Source organism: Pogoniulus pusillus, chromosome 22 (genome assembly GCF_015220805.1).
Source record: "Pogoniulus pusillus isolate bPogPus1 chromosome 22, bPogPus1.pri, whole genome shotgun sequence".
NCBI lineage: Eukaryota > Metazoa > Chordata > Aves > Piciformes > Lybiidae > Pogoniulus > Pogoniulus pusillus.
The window spans coordinates 20,221,718-20,249,557 of record NC_087285.1 but is presented as its reverse complement, the minus strand read 5'-3'; the positions used below and the strand labels follow the sequence as shown (position 1 = coordinate 20,249,557).

General features: G+C 44.3%; 2 protein-coding genes across 6 annotated transcripts in view; both read right to left on the bottom strand.

The window, feature by feature from the left end:
- MAPK9 (mitogen-activated protein kinase 9) overlaps nt 1–4,864 on the bottom strand; it is a 31,739-nt gene extending 26,875 nt beyond the window's left edge. For 4 of the 5 annotated variants that reach the window (XM_064162130.1, XM_064162129.1, XM_064162132.1 and 1 more), the window contains exons 1-3: nt 4,711–4,864; nt 1,534–1,610; nt 78–252 (exon numbers count right to left, since the gene is read on the bottom strand). In XM_064162130.1, the coding sequence (XP_064018200.1) occupies nt 78–199 (122 nt within the window). In that variant the 5' untranslated portion in view covers nt 200–252; nt 1,534–1,610; nt 4,711–4,864. The remainder of the gene's footprint in view (nt 1–77; nt 253–1,533; nt 1,611–4,710) is intronic. The other variant, XM_064162131.1, reaches the window with a different exon arrangement.
- Nucleotides 4,865–6,653: 1,789 nt separating this feature from the next.
- On the bottom strand, nt 6,654–27,475 carry GFPT2 (glutamine-fructose-6-phosphate transaminase 2). Its single transcript, XM_064162128.1, has 19 exons — nt 26,925–27,475; nt 21,987–22,094; nt 21,267–21,365; nt 19,931–20,056; nt 19,372–19,430; nt 18,300–18,434; nt 16,771–16,832; nt 14,876–14,955; nt 14,495–14,612; nt 13,627–13,790; nt 12,863–12,958; nt 12,659–12,756; nt 12,199–12,319; nt 11,738–11,895; nt 11,490–11,604; nt 10,793–10,920; nt 9,015–9,182; nt 8,439–8,600; nt 6,654–7,859 (listed from the first exon to the last, which is right to left on the bottom strand). The coding sequence occupies exons 1-19, from the start codon at nt 26,929–26,931 to the stop codon at nt 7,815–7,817; spliced, it is 2,049 nt and encodes a 682-aa protein (XP_064018198.1). The 5' UTR covers nt 26,932–27,475; the 3' UTR covers nt 6,654–7,814.
- Between the last annotated feature and the right edge of the window lie 365 nt (nt 27,476–27,840).

Sequence of the window (27,840 nt, the reverse complement as noted above, 5' to 3'; positions counted from 1 at the left end):
ACAGCAGCTCTATGAGGACTACAATTGTGGGTTACATTTATAGTTCTTTATATTTAAGTACTGTATTTATTACTCACCAAACAATGCCCTGTGCCCCTGATCCAATGGGCTTCAATTGCTGGTAACGTTTTAGAACAGTGAATGTTGAATCTGCTACTTGAACACTGTAAAACTGACTATCACATTTACTGTCACTCATGGTGTAGTGTCATGTAGTTTTCTCTCCCAAGGACCTGGTAAAGCTTTCAAGATCTTAAAGGGAAAAAAAACCAAAACAAAGAAAAACAAAAGAAGAAAAAAAACAGATGTTCAATCTCTCACTAATTTCAGACAGACAAGATTGAAAATGTATTATACATATTTTAATACAGATGAATTTTTCAACAGCACACCATTAAAGCATTCCTTCAACTTTATTACCACTGCTAATACAAATTCTTGCAGACAGACAGCAAATAATTACAGCCTTCACAGCTTTAGGCAAATGCACTTTTCTGTTCCAATCCCTGAAAGAAAAAGCAGCTAAGTAAACAACTGCAACAAACAAACAAAACCACCCCAGTTCAACAACTCTACTCCTTGAAGGCTACTCCCTAGCTTAGACTTGTTACTATGTGCTAGGACTGTGTTGACTTCTGTATTACAGAAAAAAAGAGTCATAAATGGTATCTTTCAAATAAAAGCAACAGCAGAAGCCCATGGAGTTCACAGACACAGAAGGAAAAAAGGCTTTAATAAAAGACTTAATCACAGCTGCAAAATAGGTTTGTGATAAAACTGACCCCCAAAATCTCCAAGGCTGCTGCAGTTTCTCCAACATCCCTTTCAACCTGGTTCAGTAGTTAATTTCAGGTAGGGCTCTGCTTCCTCACCCTTCCTTGATCAACAGCTGTCACAACCCAGTCTTCCTCCCATTTTAAACACACTGTACCATCCCTACGCTATCAGTTAGTGTACTTAGAGTCCTACAAGTATTAGAGTTCTAGTGCGCAGCTTGGAAGAGGCTTTCAAGCCACAGTAGAGAGTAAGTCATTACCATCTATCAAGAATGAATTAGAGCCAGGTAATTGCATCAGAGAGCAAGGTAATGGACTAAACCTCTTTAGCTCTGAAGTGCTACAATAGCGAGTACAGACCTCTGGTTTTCCTGGGCCTCTGCCCCTCTTCCAAACCTTACAAGAAAGCTGCCTCAGTAATGACTGAGAGGTCTCTAAAATTCTCCTGGTTTTCATGTCACATTCACCAGGACAGACAGTGTCATTACAGCCCAGAGTAAATCGCACAGTCAAGTGTTCCTGGAAACAGGAAATGAAAGATCACCTTCCCCCAGAGCAGCTGTCCTTACCACCAGCCCCTACCACGTCTGTTCTAGCTCAAGAGTGAGCAGCCAGTCTCCCTCCTTTTGCTGGCCTAAAGAACATTTGTGAGCCAATGCAAAACAGAAAAGCCTCAAGAGCAACCCAGGAGCCCGTTCTAGATGGGCACACAACCACACAAATAGCTTTTGGTTGCTTCAAAAATGAGAATTCAGACCTCTCTCTTCCTAGGTGCACGTAGGAAGAAGCAGCATCTTCTCCATGCCTTAAGCCAGCAGATGAACTCCAAGAAATCTGCAAGTAAAACAGGCAGAAGACTTACAAATCCTACTACAGAATGAGTTTAAACTGAACTGGTAATGGTTAGTCTTGAGGGATTCTCAAGGAGCATCTTGAGTCCTTTTACCTTCTAAATCTACCTCAAAATCTAAGCGCCATTGTAAGGCACAGGTATTTGACTTGATCATCTCTGGTAGCAATTTAGACAAACTGACTTGTCATTTCCTCTTAGAGACGTAAGGAAAAAAAGCAGAGGAGAAAGGATCAGCAAAGGGAGAATGTGAGCTGCTAACTTTCTGCCTCTGCCACAGCAGTAGTGGGGGGGGAAGTGGATTACATCTCCTACACAACACTGCAGTGGCAGTCAGACGTGGTTCCACAATCAACACGCACTAACACGAGACCAAAGCACCACCCTGAGAGGGACTCTCAATCTTTCCTACTACATTGCAGAAAAATCCCACTTCTTCTTCCTGACATTTTTAATCACTCCAGAGGTACCAGATTTTTTTACTAAGAGGCCCTGTGCATGCACCATGGTGCAACTGTAGTCTCTTTAGGTGAATTCAAGACCCTGTCTCTGAAGAGGACTTGCAAAACAAATCCAAAATGTATAGACTTTGTACAACCTGGATATCAAGTTAAAGACCTGTTAGGTGGACAAGAACCATGGGTTAATAGAACACTTTTCTATGACAGAGAGAAAGAAGTAGGGGAAAAGGAAGCTATTCTGAATCAGAACTCTCCCTTTAAGGAGCCTTGTCTGCATAAAGCTGTCGTTTAAAAATCATTTAGAGATCAGGATAAGCTCTTTAGACAAGATCCAAGAAGGAATTAAGCATCACAACACAATATTGCTGTGTATTCTGACATCCTTTACAATTCGCTGTGCTAAGTACCCTGCCCCTCCATAAGATGAGCCCTGAATTTTAACTTGGGTTTCCAAGTGCTTGGACACATCAGGACATCCATTACTTCAGACATACACATTAACATCAAATTAGGTGTCCAGGGATTGCAGATTGTAGCTGTTACAGGGCTTCAGACAATCTATTTTCAGGGGCAAAATCCCTCAAATAAAAAACAGGTTTCTCACTGCTCTGGGAAACGTGTACCTGGCAAACAAGTTTCTTAATCCTGAGCTGATACTTTCCTATCTAAAATAAGCTGGTGACTTCAGCAAACCTGATTCACATTTCTCCTATACAGGATTTTTTTCTTAAAGTAGGCAATATTTCCATTTTTTAAAGAGAACTTTTCATTTATGGCTTCCTAACTGCAGCTTGCACCAAACAGGACCAGCAGGATGCAAAGTTAATATACTTCTACCTCTTGATAATAACACATTACCAAATCTCACTTTAGGATGCTTCTCTGTTTTAGATTGTGCACAAGATGCATTAAAATTGAATGTTTGGGGAGGTGATATTTAGTATCATAGTATCATAGTATCAGGGTTATAATTTGATTGCACAATTGGGGAAATAGAGGAATCACAATTCAGACTGAGCACACTATGCGCAGGAAACTTACAGGAGTGGTTTTCAATCTGTACTTCATGAAAGATAACTACAAAAATAACCCAATACACCAGACCTACCATCAGCAGGCTCAGGAGTCCTTAGGTGGAACTGCACTAAGAAGTTTTAAGAGGTTGAAAGCAACTGCACTATAACATGCATCCTGTATTAAACAGTTGCTTCCCTAAAGGGCATTTATTAAAAGCACAACTTATTATTAACCATGTTTGTCCTCTGGATATCTTTAAGCCAAAAGCTTCTGAAACAAACAGGTTGCAGCAGTTTGGAAGACATTTCCAGAGCCGTTTTGATTACAGAAATGTTGCTACTGACAATGAAACATAAGGACATCAAGAAACTTAGTTTGGTTTTTAAGTCTCCAGTGATAATTTTACTGTTGACAGAATGGACAACTAATATGTATATTTATTCAGAAGATAAGGAAAGTCTGTAGAGAAAATCTCCTCCATTCTCTTATTCACCCTTGCAAACGCACTTCAAATTCAGGTGTGCCCTTATAAGGGCTACTATTCAGTAGTGCTGAGGTGCTGTGTTTCGATCTTTACAGCAGTATATAATCAACAGGTGTGAGTCTGCCTACAAAACCAGCGAGCTGGCTGCTCACAGCCCTGGAGCAGTCTGTTACAAAAGGTTAAGTGTAGCAGCAAAGCGTTGGCTGAGCAATGTCAATCGGTCAGAGCAGCCTTCAGGGGTACTCTCTCTCTGTTCAAGCTCTTTGAAAAGTCGACTTTTGTCTGTAAGCAACCCAAAGGATTACTGACCAAAAATTCTACCAACTACCTGTTACACAGACACTGCGGCCGAACGCTGGATGTATCTCAGCACCCCTGCTAGGACGAGTTGGTGAAAAGCGAGGGAAAAGTTGAAAGATGCATCTGCTGTAACCAATTGCACCGTTGTAAAATTATGTAACGGCCTTCTAAGTGAGCAAGAGCGCTTTTTGCTTCTCGCCTAAAACTTCCTCGGCTGAGAAGAAACTGCTTCGGCTCGGGAGAAAGCTCAGGTCCTATCCCACTGCACGGAAAGGGGCGGGCAGCATAGGCCTTCCCCTCGGCTCCGCCACGCTCCCTTCGGCCCTCCCGGTACCGGGGAAGGTTCGGGGGATACGGACGCGCCCGCACATCGCGGCACCAGTGGGGCACGGCGAGGCAGCACCCCGGCCCGCGACGGGCGCAGAGCAGGGAGCGATCCCGCCGCGGGCCGGACACGAAACATGAGGGGAGAAGGCAGGGAAGAGGCAGTACCCGCTGCAGCTCCCGCCGGCAGCGGGCCGGGGCCAGTGGCGGCACTGCGGCACGGCGAAGGGCGGAGGACTCGGCCAGGGCAGCCCCGCAGGAGAAGCGCGGGGAAAAAAGGTCCTTCAAGCCTCGCCGCGCCACTCGCCGTCTCACTCCCGTTCCGCCGGGCCCGGGACAGCGGCACTCAGGGAACCCCAACTCTGCCCGCGCCTCCGCGGGCGGGGCCCGCGGGGAAAGCCGGACTGACCAGAGGGCCGGCCCCACGGCCGAGGGCTCGTCTCATTCCAGCTGCGGCCCCGCCGCCCGCAGGACCCCCGTCCCAGCAGCCTCCCTCACCGTCTCCTCCCTCGGTCGGACTTCGGCGGGACCGGGCGCGGCGCTGGCGGGCCACGGCCACCTCCTCCCGCTCCGGCGCGCAGAACTGCCCCAGCCACAATGGCCTCCCGGTGCTCAACACAGGCCGCGCCAGGCCTGCGCCGCTCACAGACAACCGCCCAGCCCAATCCTAGCCCTCGGACTGCGAAACTCAACCAATCGCGCCTCGGAGGCGGGACCTACTGGCCGCTATATAAGGGAGGGCGGTGAAGGACTGCAGTGGAGCTGGGGGAAGTTTAGGCCCCCGCCCCCTAGGGTGATGTCACTGATCGCACGTCAACGCGTCACCGTATTTATGACGTCATCTCACAGCAGCGCTTCGTCATGAGGTGCTGTGGCGCCAATCCTCCTTCCGTAAGCGGGGAGAAGGCCTCTGTGCAGAAGCCTTCAAGGCGCCGTAGCAAAGTGACGCCGGCAGGCTGCCACAGCACCGCACCAGGGCACCTCAGGGCCCGCCCTTAGGCTGACAAAAGAGTACCCGGCCCTGCAGTGCGGGGTCAGGCAGCTTCAAGCCTTGACCCACTGGGGCTGCGATGGCCTCACGCTTCCACACATTACCACACCCTCAGCCTGCTGCTTGCTTTTTTCAGACAGGTGCCGACTGAAAACAGACTCAAGCTCAGCCCTGCCATGGCTGCTAGGACCAAGGGCAGCTTTCGTGCCGCTGGTTCTGTTCTCGTAGAGGACCTGAGAAAAACACACCTGGAATTCTTTGTTACTAAACCAGGTGAACGTATCCTAGAGAGTAGGTGACATCGATTCCCTTTAATAGCTCAGTCCTCCTATTAAAAAGGATACTCATTCTAGACAGACAGTCAAAGAGGCCTTTGCATAACTTAGCAGCTCCGTTGCAGACTGAGTTAATCTGACCTAGATGCCAAGAATATGTTATCACTACGCTTTTCCTTAGGATTTGGGTTCTTTTATGTGGTTATAAAAAGGACTAGAGCAGTTTCCACTAAGAAGCTTCTATTACAACAAACCAGTGTAACACTTTCAAGCTATTAACCTACATACGCATCCAGATAGCTCCATTTAGAAACAAGGGTGCAGAGGAATAGAAGAGCTTCACTGATCCAAGATTTACTTAATCAAAAGGCAGAAATGAGCAGAGAGCTTCATGTGCGTATTTGCTTAATTTCTTCCAGCTTTATAGATGCCTCCTACTGTTAGTTAGGTGCTTTTGCAAATATTTACATTCATAAAATAGGCTGAAGCTGTACTTAATATTGCCTTGTTTGGCAGTAGAGAGTTTTTCATATGGATTCCAGGGTTTTTTTCCCCCCCCTTGGCCAAGAAGGCTTAACAGTGTATGTAAAAATAGACACAGCTTTTCTTATCACCTGGAGGAAATCTCACCTGCCTCTACAGAAAGTAAAATGTAAAGATAATCTCAGTAGCTGTTGTGAACTACAGGAGGAGCTACAATCTGTATCAGTACACAGCTGGTGAAACACTGATCAACAGTTCCTAACTCCAATTCTCCTGTACTCAAGTGGTTCAGAAAGATAGGGATAAGGAACAAGCCACCCAAACCTGGCATATTAGTTTGAAACACAGCTGGTAGGTAAGGGAAAGTAAGGTGCTGTACCTGGGAGATCATAGAAGCAGTCAGGGTTGGAAGGGACCACAGGGGTCATCTAGTTCCAAGCTCCCTGCCATGGGCAGGGACACCCTACCCTAGATCAGGAGCTAGAGATCTGCATGACACTGAAAGAAATAAGCCAAGAAAGAGAGGGAAGAACTCCCATGTCAGGATTTAGGCAAGAACTGGAGAGAACATTGCCTCTTCTACTTGTATCAGAGTACTGTGATGTTGTACCCGTGTTCAGACCCAAGATGAGGTCTGATAAACAACAAGAAGAAACAGCAAAAAAACAAACACACCCAAGCCACAAACCAAGAAGAATTATATAATCTTTTAATTGCATTGTCATTTCATTGTACACTCTTCATACAGAAATAGCACTTGAAAGACATCCAGTTCCCTTATTTTGTTGCACTGTACATGTTATGCAAATAAGAGCTGGGGTAGCATACAAAACAAAACGTTGCTCTGGCTTTTCAAATAATCACTTGAAAGAAGCAGAAACTTGAAACATAGCTGGGAATTTACAGCCACAGAAGAGCTATGAAAATGACTGGTTAAATATGAAACACAAATGCAGAGAGGGGAGGGGAAGCTGGGGAAGAATCACAGAATGGTTTGGGTTGGAAGTGACCTCCAAAACTCATCCAGTCCAACCCCTTCTGCAGTCAGCAGGAACATCCTCAAATAGATCAGGCTGCCCCCAGAGCCCTGTCAAGCCTCACCTTGAATATCTCCAGGCATGGGACCCCAACCACCTCCCTGGGCAACCTGTTGCAGTGTTCCACCAGCCTCACAGTGCAGAACCTGTTCCTCACACCCAATCTAAATCTGTTATTCTCTAGCTTGAAGCCATTGCCCCTCATCTTGTCACTATAGGCCTTTGTGAACAATCTCTCTCCACTCTTGTAGGTCCCCTTCAAGTACTGGAAGGCCAAAGAGGGAGAACAAATTTCCAGTTTGAGGCTGAAGTAGGGAAAAAAAAAACCCTAATATCTGTACACAAACATCAACATGCTCAGCATTTACATTCTGAGCACTACCAACACTACTAATAAGCGAGGCACTAAAAAAAATAATAACTTACAAAAAGCTATACAGTTGTACTTATAAATACTCTATTTTTAAAACTAGTTAAGTAGTGTAGGCTAAAAAAAACCACGTTCACAGTTACTCTGAAGAGAGCTGTATATATATATTGCACAGTAGAAAAGTTCATTCACTATACCATGTGTAAACAATCTTTCTCTTCTTTGGCAATTTCAGGACTTGGAGGAATATTTGCTGTGAGCAAAAGCACTTGGGGTACAAGGCACATCAAAAGCTTTTAAAGCTGCAAGAGAAATCCTTCTGACACCTTCCAGTTAGCACTGTCATTCTCTTTAGAAAAGAGTGTGCCTATCACTTCAGAACCGCACGCTGCTGCAAGTGTAACTCAAGAGGTCTGGTGGCAAAAAACATCAGCTGCTCTTGGCTGTTATTCTACAGTGACAGATTTGGCCAAATTTCTTGGAAAGTCCACCTAGAATGAAGAGACAGGCTTTCAACATCTGACAGAGCAATACTGACATGCTGCATTTGACAGTTCATTTAGCCTGCCTTGTTCTTTGGGCGTCCTAATGAGTTCTGCTTTATTCTAGACACATTTCATGCACACCAGAGACTGCAGATAATGACTCACTGTTGAATTCATCCCTGCTTCCAAAACCCTCCTAACAAGTACATATTTGTTTTGCACAAGATACCTTCCCAAAGCAGTCATCATTATCAAAGTGACCCACCTAGACAGTCAGCAAACTGAACTGTTTTAGGTTGAAGTACAATATCACCTTGCTATATGTAGTTCTCTTTATCAAAGTCCTATCTGCACTTTTCAGTAACTGAGCCAAGCAAACAAATCTTAGCCTTCTAAAAAAGTTAACACAGAACAAACAAAACAAAACAATGAAGAATTGGCACTGATACTGCCACAGTCACTCTAAGCTCCATTATTATCACAGTTCTTAATTAGATACGCCATAACTGAGTATCACACTTTATTCTGGCAGAAGGAAGTTCAAAACTGCACTAATTGGGAGTGCTAAATAAAGCAAGCACTTACATCATATCCTCTGAGAACAGCCAGGTGGAAGGAAAGCAACTGGAGAGGAATAACACTCAAGATTCCTTGAAGGCAGTCAACTGTATGAGGCAGCTCAATGGTTTTGTAGGCAAATTTTGAGCTTTCTGTGTCTTCTTTAGAACACAGAATGATTGGACGACCCTGAAAAAATTCAGGTTTTGCAGTGTTACATGAAGAGCTGGTTTAGAACTGCTTTGAAACATGGGTTTGCAGCATGCCTGTGGCATGTTTGAAGACATTCGGGTAGCTGACAAAGACAACATCAGTTTTGTGCAATGACCTCTGTCATTCACTTCGTAAGGCTAAGATTTTCACCCTCTAGTTTAACTTTATAGCAAACAAAACCACAAACAAATGACCCACATGCAAATAGTTTTCAGTACTGGTGTTAACCTGCAATAACAACCTACAAAGCAGGTAAAGCATCTTGTTTACAACCATCATTACAAAACAAACAAACACCAATGCATCCTTTTCCTGAGGCACAGGCAGCAGCAGCAACACCACATGTACAATCTCTTCCTCTGTGACACTATGACAGTTTAAAGAGCTTACCTGTCGAGCAGTGATCTGTTGCAGGGCATTCTGGCACTTGGTGAAACAAGGATCCTTCATTATCACCATGATGACAGGCATTTGTTTATCTATTAGGGCTAAGGGCCCATGTTTCAGCTCACCAGCCAGGATACCTTCAGAGTGCATGTAAGTGATTTCTTTTATTTTCTGAAAACCAAAAAAGGCAAATATCATCAATTTGCTAGTAAATCAGATGAGAAATAAGAGCCACAAGAAGAAAAACACCAAGGCTGTGCATTTGCCACTTAAAAACAGACCTATGGCATCAAGTTGGTATTTCCAAAGATCAGTTAATAGTGAAAACAGACAGGCTTGGCTGCTGGAATTTCTAGCAGGCAGCTGGCAGAAGAAGAGCTGCCTCTGCACATGCATTTGCAAATCAAGAAATGAAGTAATCAACAGCAACTTTAAGAACTGAATACCCAACACAACCAGTGGCTAATGTAGTCTAGCCTTAATACTGCAAACTTCTGTGTCAGTGCTGGGCCCAGTGCTGTTTAACATCTTTGTCAGTGATGTGGACAGAGGAATCGAGTGCACCCTCAGAAAGTTTGCAGATGACACCAAGCTGTGTGGTTCAGTTGACTTGCTAGAGGGCAGGAATCCACCCAGAGGGACCTGGACAGGCTGCAGAGGTGTGCCCAGCCAACTTCATGACACGTTACAAGGCCAAGTGTAAGGTTCTGCACCTGGGTGGGCACAGTCAGAAAGACAACTCCAGGCTGGGGGGGAATGTCTGAGAACAGCCCTGAGGAAAAGGACCGGGGGTCTGGGGTGATGAAAAGCTCAAGATGAGCCTGCAGTGTGAGTACAGCCCAGATAGCAACCCTGTGCTGGGCTGCAGCAAGAGCAGTGTGGGCAGCAGGGCAAGGGATGGGATTTTGCCCCTTGGCTCTGCTCTCCTGACACCCTCTCTGGAGTCATGTGTACAGTTCTGGAGCCCTCAACATAAGAAAGACATGGAACTGCTGGAGCAAGTCCAGAGCAAGCCACCAAGATGCTCAGAGGGCTGCAGCAGCTCTGCTATGAGGACAGGCTGAAAGAGTCGGGGCTCTGCAGCCTGGAGAAGAGAAGGCTTTGAGGAGACCTTGGAGTGGCCTTCCAGTATCTGAGGGGGACTACAGAGAGGCTGGGGAGGAACTACTGACAAGGTCTTGTAATGACTGGGTGAGGAGGAATGGGTTTAAACTGGCAGAGGGGAGATTTGAACTGGATGTTAGGAAGAAGTTCTTTACAGTGAGGGTGGTGAGACAGTGGCACAGGTTGCCCATGGAGGATGTGGATGCTTCCTCCCTGAAGGTGTTCAAAGCCAGGTTGGATGAGGCTTTGAGCACCCTGTTCTAGCAGGGGGAGGTTGGAACTGGATGATCTTTGAGGTCCCTTCCAACCTAAACCATTCTATGATTCTGTGAAAATGTCATCTCAGTTCCAACAGAATGTTCCTAACATTGATTTATGGCCTTCCCACATAAGAATCTCATTAGAACATGAGCAATGTTACATGAAAAAAACCAAGAAGCTGATATCATATCCATGTTACGGAATCAAGCACATTGGAAGAGACCTCCAGGATCATCCAGTCCAACCTATCACCCAGCCCTGTCCAATCAACTCAACCCAACAGGCCTAAATATATGATTAAAGATAGTTTTACTGCAGCAAAATTAAGCTGGATTGCTTCTAATATTTCATTACAAGTTTCACAAGCCACAACAGCTCATCTTAAACAAGATCTAACAATCTTGAGAGGTTCCTACCAGAGCTCCTTCCAGGCAAGTGGCATAATTATACCCACGTCCCATAACCAGCAGTGATCTTTGCTTGTACAGTTCAAGAGCTAAATCATGTATCTTTTCTTCCAAGGACAAGACTTCTTTAATCATCTCTGTTGAGGCACACAAAAAAAAAAACACATTAAAAAGAAAATCTTTAATTAGAAAAATAGTTTGCTTGCAGTAGGAAGTTCTATTAAAGCAAATACACTTAATACAACTCAACCACAGCTTTGTAGTTTTGGGGTATTTTTCTCCAGTATTATTTATAGTAACAAGTTTAAAGCAACTCTTGGTTTAAGAAGTGCTCATAAATCCCATATATAGTTCTAAGGGAAGATGTGAACACCTTGAATTAGTTTTATTTTACCTAAAATTTCAAGTGGAAGGCTTTAACAATTGCTTAGGAGATCAAGTAATATCTCTCATTAAAAAAAACACCTCATCTTCATTAGAAAACCCAACCCAGGAAAATCCTGATCTTCCTGCCAAGTTTCTTGGAAGGGTGCTTGTAAAATTGGCAATTAGTGCAGAAACTAATAGCCCTTTTTTTTTTTATTATGTACCTTTCAGGAGGAAGAGAGTGAAAGTTAAATGAGAAAGAAACATCCCCTGGTAGTATTTTATATTGCCCATTAACTAACATCCCCTATCCCTCCTCAACCCCAAAATATCAATATACCTGGCAATGACTTTAGTCCACTAATGATTTCCTGTCTCCTTTTCTGCAAGGAAATTCTGTCTTCAGACATCATTAAGCCAAACATTACAAGAGACACAAATTGGCTGGTATAGGCCTGCAGACAAAACAAAACATTTAGCAGCTAAGTCTGCAGAGAGGAGGATCTCAGTTTGAGGCGCTACAATTAAAAACTTTAATTGGATTCCATGGGGCTGAAGTATGAAAGTCAAACACTGAAGAGCATTTACCTTTGTGCTTGCCACACCTATCTCAGGTCCTGCATTGATATGTACCCCACAGTCAGTCTCCCTGGATATTGAGCTTCCCACTGTGTTTGTGATGCCAACTGTTAGAGCACGACGCTCTTTACAGTACCTCAAGGCCATGAGCGTATCTGCAGTTTCACCTGGAAAACATTTCCATCTTGTTTTGAGGATGACAGAGGACAGTAATGATTGCTGAAACACACAAAATTCTGCACAAGTGTGGTCTAAAGAACTGCACCAACACTTAAGCAGTGCAAAATGCAACTGAAAACAATCTTTCATCACTTGCTTGTCTATGTATTTGAATAGAGTCTGAAAGAAATTCCCATTCAAGATAAATCTGTCCCATTAGCCATCATCCTGCTTTGCAATATGCACAAAGCAAGAAATCACTGGCTTTTCAAAACCTCCCTAACAGTATTCACTTAGCAAATGCAGCTCACCTGATTGGCTTATAAAAAAGCAGACATCATCTCTAAACACAGGTGTGTTTCTATCCAGGAAGTCACTTGCGAGTTCCACCATCACTGGGAGTTCAGTTAATTCTTCCAGTACTTGTCGAGTCTGTATTCAAGCAGCACACAATAGTTGTTAATATCATCACCCACTAAAGTCTCGACATCTTAAGAGTCAATCTAAATGGATCCTTATTACAAAGATTGATAATTACATCTCAACAGAGCTTTAGAATCCAAGGTGAAACAAGTTAACTTTTAGCATGGTATGTAACAGCATTGGAGCATTAACAAAGAATGCGACACAAACCAAAACTAAATAAAAGGAGGAGACACCTCAGTGAAAAGACAAAGATTGAGATATGGAAGAATATCAGATGGAAAGCTGTTGACTAAAAACCTCAGCAACTAGAAGTTGTGTTTGCATTTCAACTCAGCCTGCACATACAGCAACTGCAGCATGGTAACTGGTCCCGCAGCCAATAATGATCAGTCTTCGGCATCTTCGGATTTCCTTCAGATGATCCTTCAGCCCCCCCAGCAAAACTGGAAACAAGCAAGCAACAAAAGCATGTAGCAAGGGTGTATTTTGTCCTCTAATGTGTTCAAATTTTGCAGGCTTAGTGCAGCTTGACTGCCTCTTATGAGTTACCTGTGCTGCTCTCAAAATTCACCCGGCCTCTCATTGTATTGACAACAGATTCTGGTTGTTCAAAAATTTCCTTCTGCATGAATGCACTGAAGTTACCTGTTCAGAAAAACACCACAATGGTAACGCTGAGGTTTGTTATTTGAAGCCATTACAGTTACAAAAGATGATTTTTAAGACAACCTGTGCTAGCAAGATAATTAAACTGACTGTTAGCTTAAATGAAAGCTTAGCAATAAGTGAGGAGAAAGGAGGGACTAGGAGGTCTCTCTACTTGCTTGGTTTCACTTTCCAACACTGACAAAGTAACTGAATTCCTTTTTAAGAAAACTTGCATACTCCATTTCAGTCCATAGAATCATAGAACACACTGGTTTGAAGGAACATCTAGAGATCATCTAGTCCAGCTCCCCTGCAGTAAGCAGGGACATCCCCAGCTACACCAAGTTGCTTAGAGCCCCATCAAGCCTGACCTTTCTTAGTTTCTAGTCACAACTAGTTTCTAGTCACAACTACACTGCATGTTAACAATAGTTTTGTTTCCACTAAATATGGAAATGAGCAGAAGCATCTAGGACTTTTCCAGGGCTAAAAGTCAGTAGAGTTCCATACTGCCCGCCCTCCCTTGATCTTAAAGCTTAGACCTGTAACCTCCCCCTACAAACAGCCTAACACAACAATTCCACAGTTTTCTGCCTTATCTGCTACACAATCAGTCAGTAACCACCCATCATTGTTGGTACTTGTTTACAGACGGTTCAACCCACCCTTCATGATTTGCTGCAGTTCCATCTGCAAGGTTTGGATGGCCCGGGAAGGATCATCACTAGCTGAACGCTCAAGGCGGTGAATCGAAAGCTTCCCATCAGTTACTGCTGCAATGTCATCATCTTCTAAATAAATCACTCTGTTGGTGTGCTCAATGATAGCACTGCAGAAAAAGTAGAAGCAAGTCAAATATGAATCAGTAAGAATTGGTAGCAGCACTTCTAAAAGCAATTAAACATGCCACACGGCACTTGCAGCCCAACTTCTAGCTTCCTTTTAGACATAAGGACAGACAGAGCCATCTTAAAGGAAATGGCTCCATCTGCTGCTCCTCCTGCACTCTCACAGCAACCTGAAGCAGAAGCCTCAGGAACCAGAGCACCTTTCAGAAGCAAATTCCTGCTGATCTGATTTTGCCTGCCAGTGGCAGGACTCCTAAGGTCCCACTATCATTCTTTCTGAGGTAAATGAATGCCTGATGTCCAGGTTCCTCCTACGTTTGGACTGACATAAATATTTCCCCCTCTGATAGATGAATTAAAATACAAAAATCCAGACTGACCTATAGTCTGGCCAAATACTTGCCTGATAGTGTCTACTTGTACCAAATTTTCCCACCTGCACTGGAAGTCTTTTACACAGAAGTTAGCAACTGGCAGATACTGCAATTGTGTGCAGCTCAACTGCTGATGTCAAACCTTCACATTTTTCAATTACCCTGACATGGAGGCTTTATGAAGTCAACTGGATTCAAAGCTGTTGTACCACAAAACAGCTGTACAGCCTCAAGGGAGTGTAGAATTTTCAGAACTATGTCACTTCTAAACAAAACCAGTACCTTGAGAAATAGTTCAGTACTTTTACTACCTTGCATCTGAAGCAAAGAAGAATTCTACTGCCTTATCCCCAACAGCATGAAGGCAGGTAGAGCTGTCCAGTCTTTTCATTCGTGAATTGCATAAGTTCTTCACATTCTCAATGTTGCCTGATAAAGCAATAAGATACTTAAAATGTAAAACTAGATCTAAGTTAGAAATTATGAATTAGACAGGTTCAAGTTATCACAGTCACAGCAGTATTTTGGGGGATGGGACTTTCACACGAACAGTGCATTCAGCAGCAAAAGTATCCCCAGCTAAGCAGCTATTTGAGGCATCAGCTGGTAGTTCTGTAGTACAAAGAGCAATTAACCTAAAGTAACAACAATTTTAGTTCTTAAAAAGGATGTAACTGCATTTATCAACTTACATGTTCTATATAAAACAGGAATCTGGTCAGTGGAGAGCTTGTACTTGCTCCTAACCCCAATGAGCAAAGGGCTCCCTCTCCTACAAAGGGAGAACATCCAAGTTTATAAAGAGAAAGGTACAGTTAATAAAAGTAGAATGACATGTGTGAAATTAAAAGACAACATCCCATCTAGCTTCCCAAACTGAGATCCTCCTCAGCCCTTATCCTAAAGCCATTCCATGGGAAGAGTTATATCAACCTGGTTTGTTTCTGTAAGATTCACCAAAGATTATGATATGATTAAGTACCACAGCCCCTGCTGATTCTTCCCTCATGAACTACACCCTAATAGAAGGAAACATACCTGGACTAGTTGTTTTCCTTTCAGTAATCACAAGAGAGCTTAGAACAGGTACTAATGTGACTATCATTTCTAAATAAAGCTTAGTTTGCCTCTGAAGTGAGCCAGCAACACACTCCAGTGCTCTTTACTACTGAAATCCTGTTCCACCCTTTAGCCTTTTTAAATTCAGAAATGTCAACCAGCACTACTGCACCTCTGGAATTGTCCAATATTTTAATAACATGCAAAAATCTAGATCTCACAGGAAAAGAGGAGGAAAAAAAGTCATTCACAGCCCCCAAACATCTCAGATTACAAATTCATCTTCTCTTAATCCTCTCACTCCTAAAAACCCAACCCTGAACCAAATGTAGAACTGGACATTTCAGAAGATGTTCTCTGGATAGTGACAGCACAGCTGACTTTTTCACAGTTTTAATATAGTCCTATCTTAGACCTCAGAAGCAGAGGGCTTTTTGGTTGCAGTATAAAACACTCTTTATTCCCACTGTGACTTCACTTGCTGCTTTAATAGCTTTACATTTCCTGAAAGTTGTTTTCCAAGTCATAAATAAAAGCATAACTTTACAGGAGCAGCTCATAAATGCCAGGGCAGCTATAGAACACTACTTGTATAACCTATTAAGATGGTAGCCAACCTGAACACACTCAGCTCAGTCTTTATTCACTGTGAAGTAAAACTGAACTGTATTTCTCTCTTTTTTTTGATACAGGAGAAATGTTAGCACACTCTTCATGCAATTTTAGAAACGGAAGACACACTGAACCTCTTTACTGACATCCTGCAACAACTAAAAGGACAGCATATGGGAATGAGTTCCCAAGTGGTAGCTTCTTCTCAGGGTATATGGATGATCTCCAACCAAAAGTGTATTTGCATGAAGCCAGAACTCATCATCATGACCTCATTGCTGTTTACAGCTACCTGAAAGGAGGTTGTAGCCAGGTGGGGGTTGGCCTCTTCTCCCAGACAATCACCAATAGAACAAGGGGACACAGTCTCAAGTTGTGACGGGGGAAGTACAGGCTGGATGTTAGGAGGAAGCTCTTCACAGAGAGAGTGATTGGCATTGGAATGGGCTGCCCAGGGAGGTGGTGGAGGCACCGTCCCTGGAGGCGTTCAAGAAAAGCCTGGATGAGGCACTAAGTGCCATGATCTAGTTGAGTGGATAGGGCTGGGTGCTAGGTTGGACTGGATGATCTTGGGGGTCTCTTCCAACCTGGTTGATTCTATGATCTGATTACTTTTCACTGCTGCCTTTGCATCTTCAAAAAGTGAGTAGTCACAGGGAATTTATTGAACCAACAAACAAAACAAATTAAACTAAGGATTATAGAGAATCAACAGAAGCCTCTGGGAATTATGTGACCTGCAGTCAATACAGCTCAAACTAAGCTACATTTGTGGAGCTTTGCTACACTTCTCAAAGGATTCCACTGTCTTCTCAGCTTTGGTTAATTAAACACTTTAAACAGCAGCATCCTAGCATCTTTTGATTTTCTTAACCTAAACAGTTACAAATTATATATAAAATGGACTTTTACTAACCTGGTAGCAACAGCTTCACCTGGGTAATGGATGCTCTTGAAAACCAATGCAAAAGCACCTTCCTGGGAACCATGCAAACAGAAGAGAAAAGAAAAATCCTAAAGGACTTATCTCAATTAGTTGCATCTCATTAAACTGGGGCCCCTCTTCCTGAGGCAGCTGTGAAGGAAAGCACTTTACTACTATCAGGAATCTCTTCCTGGAGGGCAGACTGCACCTTTAAAGGAATTGGTCAGGAGGCAGAACTAGCTAACATGCACGTAACAGTGCAACAGCTGAAAGCTCAGGAAGTGAGCACTTAGCCCCTCTTTATTTATAAAATCAATAATACAAGGCTTAAAAATCATATTTCTGAAGGCTTACTCAGCATAAAGATTTTTATGCCTTTATATTTATGCCTTATACCTTTATTTTTAGTAAGGCTTCTAATAAGAATTGCACACATAGCTGCATCTTCAGCTAAAATTTTGCTGTTACTGATTTTAGTTCAAGCAGCAAAGTCTTCAATGTATTTTTTAATAAAGGCAAGCAAACAAACCAAACTCTCCACCAAAAAAAAAACCAAATCCACAATGCCAGAACAAAAACCAAGAAGACACAATCAACCGCTCCGTAGTAGTAACACAGCTTACAAAGTTAAGCATTCCAACAGCAGGAACAAAAGCTCCCCCACTTGGGAAACAGAAGAGAGATGATAGCTTTGACTCCCCTGGCAGAGAATCTGGTCAGACTGCTCTGCTCTGGTTCTGAAATCAGGTGAAGTCACCCTTGATCTCTAGGTGGACACACACTATTCCCTCTTGACCCAAAGAGGTCTTTACTAGGTGGATATTCCAGCCCTGCTCTAGGGGAATCCTACAAAGCCGCTTTAGAGAGGAGAAAGGGGAGGTGAAGAGAGTGTAAGGAACAGCAGGGAGGGGAGGGAAAACATCTGCCTGGAGACTGGGGGAGGAAACAAAGCAAGCTTTCTCAAAGTTTGCAATGCATCTCTCAACGTTTTTAAGCATTCACATACTAAGTAACAGTAGATTCCCACTTTGCAGTTTGGAGAGCAGCTATGCCATGAATCAGAGCAGCTTGCAAGATCTGTTTCCAAACTGGGGACTCAAGGCATATTAGTAGATAAACCTGAATCACAGCAGTGTTTTAACGTGATCAAAATAGCCCTTGAGAACACACTGCCCTTTACCAGAGATTTCAGCTCCCAGAGGCTCCTATTATCTTTTTTAATTAAGCTGCTTCATTAAAAAATGTTGATAACCTCTTGCTAAAAAAACAAACAAAAATCAAACCCAAACAAAACTTTCTGCTAAAGCAAATTTAAAGGTTTACCATTGGAAAGCCTTTGAAGTTTTCCTATTTTTAATCTCATTTCTTGGTCTACTAAGCATTGTTTAGAAGCCAAAAAGCATTACTTGCAGCACCTTCTAAAGACCCCTGCAGAGGCTCTAAAAGCATAAATGCTAAATGCTCAGGAACCCCACAAATAGCTTCTTCTCTAGTACATAAAAAAAGAACTTCCCACTTACCAACTGCTGAATAACTCTTTCTACTAAGGCTGAAAAACTGGTGTCTTCACTCTCTCTGTTGTCATACATGTATTTGATGAGTTTGGGGATTGTTTCCGTATCTGTTTCAGATTCAAATTCATAGCCTTTGCTCTCCTGAAATGTCATATAAAAGAGAAAAAAGCATTTTCATCCTCAGGCAAGAAACACTGGAGAGCCTCTCAGCTGCCTCCCACCAGAAACTGCACAGTAGGAGGCTGCTTGGAGCACTACCCTGGACTAGCAGATGTAGACCTTTATGGACAAAGTATAAAGACATAGCCTGGCATAGCTACTCTCTTGGAAATACTGTACTAAGTCCAGCTTAGCATGTCATAGAATGAAGCAGGTTGGAAGAGACCTCCCAAGATCATCCAGTCCAACCTAGCACCCAGCCCTAGACATTCAACCAGACCATGGCACTAAGTGCCTCATCCAGGCTTTTCTTGAACACCTCCAGGGACAGCGACTCCACCACCTCCCTGGGCAGCCCATTCCAATGCCAATCACTCTCTCTGACAACAACTTCCTTCTAACATCCAGCCTAGACCTCCCCTGCCACAACTTGAGACTCTGTCACCTTGTTCTGTTGCTGGTTGCCTGGCAGAAAATACCAACCCCACCTGTCTACAACCTCCTTTCAGGTAGTTGTAGACAGCAGTGAAGTCACCCTCAAGCTAAGCAAAGAGAGGCAGGATGGAGCCCATTCTGCACAGCCTCTCAAAGTCTCTGAGTGCAAATTGCTACTCTACTCATAAATACTCTGCATTTAGGACCTATAGCATTCCACCAGCTCCAGAGTGTGATCAGGCAGACTCCTCTGCACCACTACTTTAGACATGACATCAAGAAACTTGAGTTCAGACTCCAACAAAATCATGATGTCTTCCTGTGTGATCTACCCTAGGTGATCCTGCTTAGGCAGGGGGACTGGACTTGATGATCTTTGGAGGTCCCTTCCAACCCCTACCATTCTATGACTCTGTAAAAGATCAGATGGTAGTGGGTGGAGCATTTACTCTCTAGCTTTAGACTCAAGCTGCCATAGACTCACCAGAAATTTTCTCAGGTCCTTATAATTTGTGATGATCCCATTATGGATGACAACAAATTCTAAAAAGAAGAAATAAATAAATACACATCAGTAAAGAAAAATGAAGATATTTGATCAAAACACAAAAATAGAGGGGAAAAATACTCAAAAGTACACTATAAGCTACCTGCTATAGCTTTAAAAATGATGGCTTCTCACATGGGGACAACTGAAAGCAGCAACTTACAAATTCTGAAGGCATACAAAGGTTATTCCAAGTCATTAAGCCAGTTGTAAACTACACCCAGTAGAATTGCACCACGTTATCTCAAGCTAAAAGCAATATGAAATCTCTTTGCCAGCCCAGACAATATTGATGCACAGAACTCATTAACCTTTTGCAGTGTCACTTCAGCCTCTGAAGAGGCTACTTAATTGCAGCAGTGTCTAACCTTAATAGAACAGCAGCGGCTTGGCCCTAGTATACACAACAGATACTCCAGAAAGAAGAGTGAACATTTGTGCTGGATTGAACCATTTCAAACACCTCCAGCTCCAGAGGGCCACAGAGATTACATACCATTACTTTTATCAGACCTCTGAGGGTGGCTGTTGATTGCACTTGGAACTCCATGGGTCGCCCAGCGTGTATGTGCAATTCCAAAGTGTGTTTCAAAATCTGCTTTTGAATCCAGGTCATCTTGTTCTATAGATGAAAAATTCAGTTCACTGCATATTTAAAGCTGAGTGTCTCTCTCTCACACACATACAACTAGTAAAACACCAAGAGAATTCCCAAAGGGAAAAAAAACCCATCCAAACTATCTTCTGGCTTGCTTTTGAACCATTTGCTTTCCTGACATGACACTTCAGATAGTTCAAGCCACTGTGATTAAAACTTGCATTTGCCAAGAGCTGACCATTTTCAGCCAATACTAACAGCCAGGCTAACAGCACACATTACTACAGATTATAATGTAAATGTATTAAAACATAGCTCCAGTTCTTCACAGATGGAAGCAGTGCATAAAGCAGATTGTGATGACAGCCAGCTGCTTAAATGGCTGTAAATTCTGTCAGAGTCCATGTTTCAATGTTTCAGCTACCAAACAGAAATCACGTGTGAAACACCAAGGTAGCCAGGTCCTGAACAAAGCAGCAACTAAAAGAGGGGAGAATAGACTTAGAACTTCACAATGCTGTACCTGAAGATCACCTTGGCTTTCAGGTGCACACTTGGGGGGCAACAAGCAATTTGACTGACACTGGAATACACAATGCAGGCATTTCTGGTACAAAACCATAGCTGTAATTTCATGGTTTTGCTTCCTGCTGAGATGCCAGCAGATGGAGGGAGGTTCTCCTCCCCCTCTACTCTGCCCTAATGAGGCCCCACCTGGAATATTGCATCCAGTTCTGGGCTCCCCAGTTCAAGAGACTGGGATCTACTGGACAGAGTCCAACAGAGGGCTACAAGGATGATTAAGGGACTGGAGCACTGCCTGATGAGGAAAGACTGAGAGCCCTGGGGCTCTTTAGCCCAGAAAAGACTGAGAGGGGATCTAATAAATGTCTATCAATATCTGAGGGCTGGATGTCAAGAAGGGACAGCCTTTGCTCATTTCTGCCCTGTCACACGACAAGGGCAAACTACAGCACAGGAATTTCCACCTCAGCATGAGGAAGGACTGTAAGGGTCACAGAGCACTGGCACAGGCTCCCCAGGGAGTTTGTGGAGTCTCCTCCTCTGCAGACTTTCAAGCTCTGTCTGGATGTGTTCCTGTGTGACCTGTGCTAGATTATATGGTTCTGCTCTGGCATGGGTTTGGGCTGAAGATCTCTCTTCTAACCCCTAACATTCTGTGATCAGTGTGACTGGGAGATCAAAGTAAAATGTTAATTTTTAAGACACTTACTGTACAGCTCTTCTTCCAGGGCCTTTACTTTTCCTCTTTTCTTAACTAGTTTGATGAACCTTTCTTTTTCTTCGTTATTATTTCCATCAATTGCCACTCCTACAGCATAGGGCACAGTCACAATATTATGTAAAACATAAAATGCACTGGATTAAAAGAAAAAAAGGCTGGGAAAATACAGACAAGCACAAACCAGTGCCACCATTACTTTTAAATTATCCTTCAAAAGGATATACCTGAAGTCTGTTGCTAAATGTGTGTTCAAATCAGACTAGATGAAGCCTATACCCACTGCACAGCTGAAAATATACATGAGCTGTCTCAAATTCTGCTTGATGGCAGACTGGTATATTTTTCCCTATTGAAATAAGCCAACTCAAATTTGAAGATCAGTTTAACCTGCCCTAAACTTTCCCTGGGACCCACATACATTAAAAAGTCTGAGGCACAAACTACATGACCCTGTGTGGAGGTCTTCTTCCCAACGCCCAATTTGCTTTGCTCATGTGTGCTAAACCTCAAGCACCATCTGATTACAGAGGTAAACATCCAATTTAGAGTCCTGAAGAAGAAACTCCAAGAATCAAGGTAATTAGTGCTGATCTTTTAATCTGCAGGATTAAAACAGAAAATCCAACACAAAGAACTTGAAAGTACTCAAAAAAGTCACGTAAGTAGCTATTGGTTGCTGAAATGAATTTGTTGGGTTACTTTACATACCTGCAGAGTCATACCCTCTGTATTCCAGTCTCTGCAATCCTTTTATCAAGGTCTCAAATATTTCCTTCCGAGTTCGAGGCACTCTGTAGTTTAGATAAGCAAAAATTCCTGTTTAAAGGGGAGAAAAAAGAAACAAAGATTGGTTTTAGAGTTTGGATCCCTTCAAGCTTTATTTAAAACGAGGATGACAAGAGAGGTCCTAGGATGATCCAACCTCACATTTACTGCTGTTCTTTCCAATAGATCTTTTTGGAGGTTTTTTGTTTGTTTTTTTAAATGGAAAGAGTTCCAATAATAAAGGAATCAGGATCTTCATTTTCACCACGCAATATATACACCTTCTTGAACAGTTTTGCTCTCCTCATGTAACCCGTCAAGAGTTAAACAGTTAAGAGAGGTTAAAAAAAAATCTACTTTATGTGAAAACCACAGCTGAAAACTGGAACACTGTGATCTATTTCACGTCCAGACATTCAAAGAAGGAATATATTCACCAGTACTAACACAAGGAGACTTTTGTAATCAAAGTCAGGGCCTTAAATACCCATGGGTAGGTACTAGGCACAACATCTATTTCTGAAAGGCTCCAGCTTAATCCTCTATACAACAGTCACTTCAGCAGAGAGGGAACAGAGAAGACAACATAAAGAAAGGGCAGAAGCCAAAAGGATGGGACAACAAAGGAAAGAAACAGGAGATACAAAACCTAGGGTCACCCAAAAACCAAGCAATCATTCCTTTGCACTGCCTCCACACAATGCTGCCTGCCAAACTCAACTCAGAGACATAAGACCCGTTTGCTTGCCCTGAGTTCCTCAGGTCAACTCTTACAGAGGCATCACAAGGCAAGAGATGAACTCACTCGTAGCCTATTCAGCAAAGAGCCTGGAAGAGTCTGAACCCTCTTCCCTCGACTAAGCCAGTCGCCAAAGGAGGGATGGCTTTCTGAGTTTGGCTGTTGGTTCCCTCTCCCCAGCCTCACACACTTTGTTGAAGGCAATATACACAAGTTATTTTTTTATTAGGAGTTTGGGGGATGTTGTTTTATCTTTAGAAAACACCTAATAAAAAGGTCACCTGTGAAGGAAACCAAACCCATTTATTTTCTCTGATATTTCTCTTCTGTACTTAAAAGGAGATTTTATCCCTTGCCTTAAACCGGGGCGTTAAGTATTGCAAATCTGTACCCCAATAAAACGGAACCATCTAATTTCACTGTTTCAACCCAAGCAATAAGTCAGGACTGGAGACTACAGTTAGCAAAAAAAAGACCCAGACTTTAAGAGCTCAACAGATAAGCAGTTCAGACAAGTAAGTTGTTTTAAACAGAGAAAGCCTTTGTTTGAAATTTAACACCCTCTTCCCCTTCAATTAAGGCTTTTGAACTGTAAAGGGCTGTAGCGAAGAGGCTGCTATAATGATACACTCATAAATCTCCTTTATAAATATTGCTGTGAGCTCAGTTACTCCACTGGTTTTAAGCCATTAATACCGTTGATTTGTCAGGGAGACAAGAGACTATTGCAGACTATTGCACTGCTCTCCGAATCCAGCTTGGAAGGATTAAAAAGGGTGGGAAGTGCTTTCTCAGCTACAGCAGCGAGATTTACAAGGAGCCCAGGCTAATTATTTCTAGTGTCCAACATTAACGGAGATATTAAGAGAGTGGTCGCATCTGAAGAGGTTATTTGGGAATTTGAACAGCTAAATGCTGTTTTTCATGGAAGTTTTGACAAGTGATGCCTCTGGGCACATACATGCACTTCAGACCGGGTGCTTGCTGATCATTTCTCCAGACAGATACCTACCATTCTCCAGCACTAACCACGAACCTCAAAAGCAGCATTCTTCAAGTTCCTCTACACAAATGTCTCAACTTCATTCCAAAACATTGCTACACACCTTCTTTCAGATCCAGCTCTACTTTCTAGGCCAGATTTCACAACGTATTTAGGACACATCAGCCTTGTACGTTCCATGTGGCATCTTTGGCTACGCAGAGCTCCAGAAGAGCCTTCCTTCGGGACCATCCTTACAATGCTACCAGTGTGATGCAATTGTTGAAAAGCTCCTTGTTCCTAAGGAACTGTAGCTGTGCTTCCATCCACGTGGATTAGAAGACACAGAAGTCACCAGAGGCCATTTAGAAAGAAAGCAAGAGCTGCAGCTGATTTCTCAAGGAATATATTCTAAAGCCTTTCACTAGTACCCTTCTGTTTCACGTTCTACCTACTTGCATGTTTTCTTTCCTACTCAGTCATCATTTTGGCTGGGTTTAGAGCACATTGCTCAACCCATGCAGAAACAACTTTTGATAATTACTTCTTGTAGATTCATTCCTTCTGGAAACAAACCAATATGACTGACTCTTAGGTGAATCATACCCATAGGAGAGTTGCATGACGTTCATGAGTTACGTTATAACGGCCTCCTCAAGCTATCAGGTGCCATTTCCAGAGCTCCTATCTCTCTTGTCCAATAAAGACTCAAGTGCTCTCTAAGCTAATGCAATACTGAAGTGATAAAGGTTGGGGAAGGTAAACTTTGTCAGTACAACATATCCAATTACATACTTCCTTAAGTCATACAGACAGAGGATCCAGGGAAAGCATTTAGAGTGTTTTACTAAGGCATTGCTCTCTTGATCCAATGCTGACTCTAGTTGATAACTTCCCATAACTCCAGAGTTTGCATAAAAATATGAGGTGGGCCAAATTATATGGCTTATTTTCAGATTCAAGTACTGAAACAGAAAGTGATTCACTTCTAAAGCAGTTTCAATCAGGTGCAGACACTCAAAGCAAGGCTCTCCTTGCACATGCACATGAAGTCAGAGTTTCCCCTTTCGCTTTCAGGATTGCAGGCAGACCAAACTCAGGCAGGAAAAGTTCTTTGAGCATTTTTGGGTTTGTGGGGAAAAAAATCCACAAGAAGTCATGTAATTGCAAGATTTCACCAAAATCAAGAAGGGGGCAGCCTATGCTTGAAATCTGAACAAAAGGAAATATTTCTTATTTAAAATAAAAGGATGCCTGTGTTGGGGTAAGCACACTGCTGACGGCAGAGATAGAGGGAAGAAAGTCAGTCTTACCCTCATATCCTGTGAAGGTAATTTTGATTAAAAAGAGGCACATCATCAGTTTTAGAGCATCTTGCCTGGTTTTTTTTTAGCCTGCATACTTTTGCTCTACTGTCTCCATACATGTAAGTGATGACATCTCAACTTTGTTTCCTAAAGAGCACGGTTCAAGCAGTATTCAATGACCTGTGTACTTCTAAAACAAGAAACAGTAGGTTTAAATCTTCCTATGCTACCCGAAGTCAGAGAAAACATAACAGGACACAGTTTCAACACTTAGATCTGGAAAAATATGCCCCCAAATTATTTTGTTTAAGTAATTTGGAAACCACTGGACGCAACCTCAAGAACTCCTGCGCTTTCTAGAGCAGATCAGTACAGCCAGGAGGATTATGTGACACCTTTCATCATAACGGATGTCACATAAAAGGCCTCCAAAGCGTTGATAGGAAGGAAACCAGCACTACTCTCACTGCACTTCATGAAGTGCTGCTCTGTGCCATTACATACCGAGTCAGTTACTCCACCCCAAGCTAGCTGTTGTACAGAATTCAGTAACACTGTTAACACCCTCATTTCCCAATCAATATGCAGCCCAGATATGCCAAGGCTTTAACATCACATGTCTCACTGTTCAGAGCTTGCCACCAGCACCTTTGGTTTGCTTAGGCACTGAGCCAAGTCTGTCACCTGAAGGGGCTTTGTTAAGAAGACACCTGGGCTGCCTCACTGACAGTGACCCAAGTCACGTCGCAGCTCCAACTGCATGGCCTCATGTTTCCATTCAAGTGAAATAGACTCGCTGGACTCCGTGCTCTTCCCGAGGTGACAATTAAAGCGGATGTGGAGGCAGGGAAAAGATACCCAGCCCAGAAAGCCTGCTTTGGAAGCGGTAGCGTCAACTCACTTCCAGTCTGCGCCTCACAAAAGAGGTTTTGTTCATGTTGGCTAAGAAGTACAAGTGTTAATTTTCCTACTTTCAACAAAAATATCCTTCCCGACCTGAGAGGTGGCTTCGGCAAAGGGACAGCTAAAGTTTCACTAAACTTCCCTGCTGTATTAGCAGCAGCTTCTGAAAGCACACTTGGATTTTAATCTGATCCTAAACTAATCTAAGCAATCGAACACATGATACAGGTATTACCTTCCCCGCCTCACCTTTATTAAAGAAAGGGGATTAAACTCACATCCAGTAAGGATTAGGCTCCTTCACAGCCTTTGTCTGCAAACCACAAACTCTTCCTACGGCAGGTGGGAAGTGAGCCTCAACTAATCCCTAGTCTGGATTAGGGAAGAGCCAAACGCATCCAGAAGCCGGGGCATCACCCAAAGCAGCGATGCACCGACTCATCCGGACCAGGAGGAGCAAGGTTAGCAACGCAGCCAAGGCGCCCCCAGAGCAGCCGGGCGCCGGGAACGGGACACCTTCGGCCGCAAGACTGAGGGACCAGCCGTCAGACACGGCTGTGAGGCACCGAAAGACAACCGCATCTTCCTGGGAGAAAGGAGAAGACGGAGGAGCTTTACCCTCACCTGCCATCCCCGCTGGTCGTTTTCCCTCCCCATCCCACAAAATGGATAGAGAACGGCCAGCCCCGAAGGGCCCCGCTGCAGAGGGCAGCGCCGCCCCGGGACCCGCTGTGACAGCGGGACAGCCCCCACGCCTCTCACCCCAGAGACAAAGCAGCCCTTCTCCCGCACCCCGAAGCAAGGGGCGGCGGGACTCGGGCTTCTCCGCTAGCACCTCGCTGCTACCAGCGACCCCCGCCGCGGCCGGGAGAGGCCCCGGCTCCGAGTCGCCCGGAAGGCGAAGGTCTGCGGCAGGCTCGGGCTGCCCGGGCCGCGGCGCCGTCACTCACCGCACATGGTCGCGCCGCTGGGTATTTCCCGCTGAGACAAGGCGCAGCTTCACCCGACGGCCTGGCTCGGGAGCTGCCGCCTACCGCGGCTCTTATAGCTCAGCCGCCTCGGCCCCGGCCTCCCTGCTCATTGGCCGCGGAGCTCCGCCCGGGACCCACGGCGGGTGCACGGCGGGGGCAGAGCCCCGGCGCGGAGCCGGCCCAGGGGCGGGGGGTGGCGGCCCCGGCGGTTCGCGCCCTGCCCCAGGCCGGGCCCTGCCCTCCTGGCTGGCTCGACCCTTCTGGGGGCCGCCGGGGGTTGTGCTGGGCGGAGGCCGATTTGCCGGGCCCCGCGTGGGGCGAAAGGCGGAACAGTTCGTCCTGTCAAGGCAGCGCGGCCGTGGCTGTGGCTGGTGGTGAGGGAAGCCCCTCTCCGAGCTTGGCTTGTCCAGGGTTTGCGGCCAAAAACCTTTAGACACATGCGCTCGGCAGCCAACTTCATGGGCACAAGCAGGACGGAGCACCCGCCTGTGTGCTCAGCCGAATGGGGGCCAGAGGGCCACCAGCCTCAGCTGATGGGCAGCCTTTCCCAGCAGGAGAAACAACACCTGGGCAGCCTGAATGCTCTCTTCCGTGTGCTTGGCAATAAAATACCTGCAGCTGTGCTTCAGGAGTCTCCTCCAGCCTCTTCTGCCCCAGCTGGGCTCTCTTCTGGAGCTAGATGTGAGAGCGAGGAAGGCCAAAGGCTCTGGCCCACCGGCATAGTCCTCAGGGCACACACCTCAGGCCAAGTCAACGATTCTATGACTTTTTAGGCTCTCAGGGAGTGACAGGACGAGGGGCATTGGAGCAAGGCTGGAGGTGGGGAGAGTCAGACTGGCCGTGAGGAGGAAGATCTTCAGCATGAGGCTGGTGAGAGCCTGGAACGAGTTGCCCA

Coding starts and splice junctions, on each gene's coding strand:
- GFPT2 (XM_064162128.1), bottom strand. Junction 18,435..19,371: donor AGGACCTGAGAAAATTTCTG/GTGAGTCTATGG, acceptor ATGACATTTCAG/GAGAGCAAAGGCTATGAATT. Junction 12,320..12,658: donor GTTACCATGCTGCAGTTGCT/GTATGTGCAGGC, acceptor GCTTGAATACAG/ACTCGACAAGTACTGGAAGA.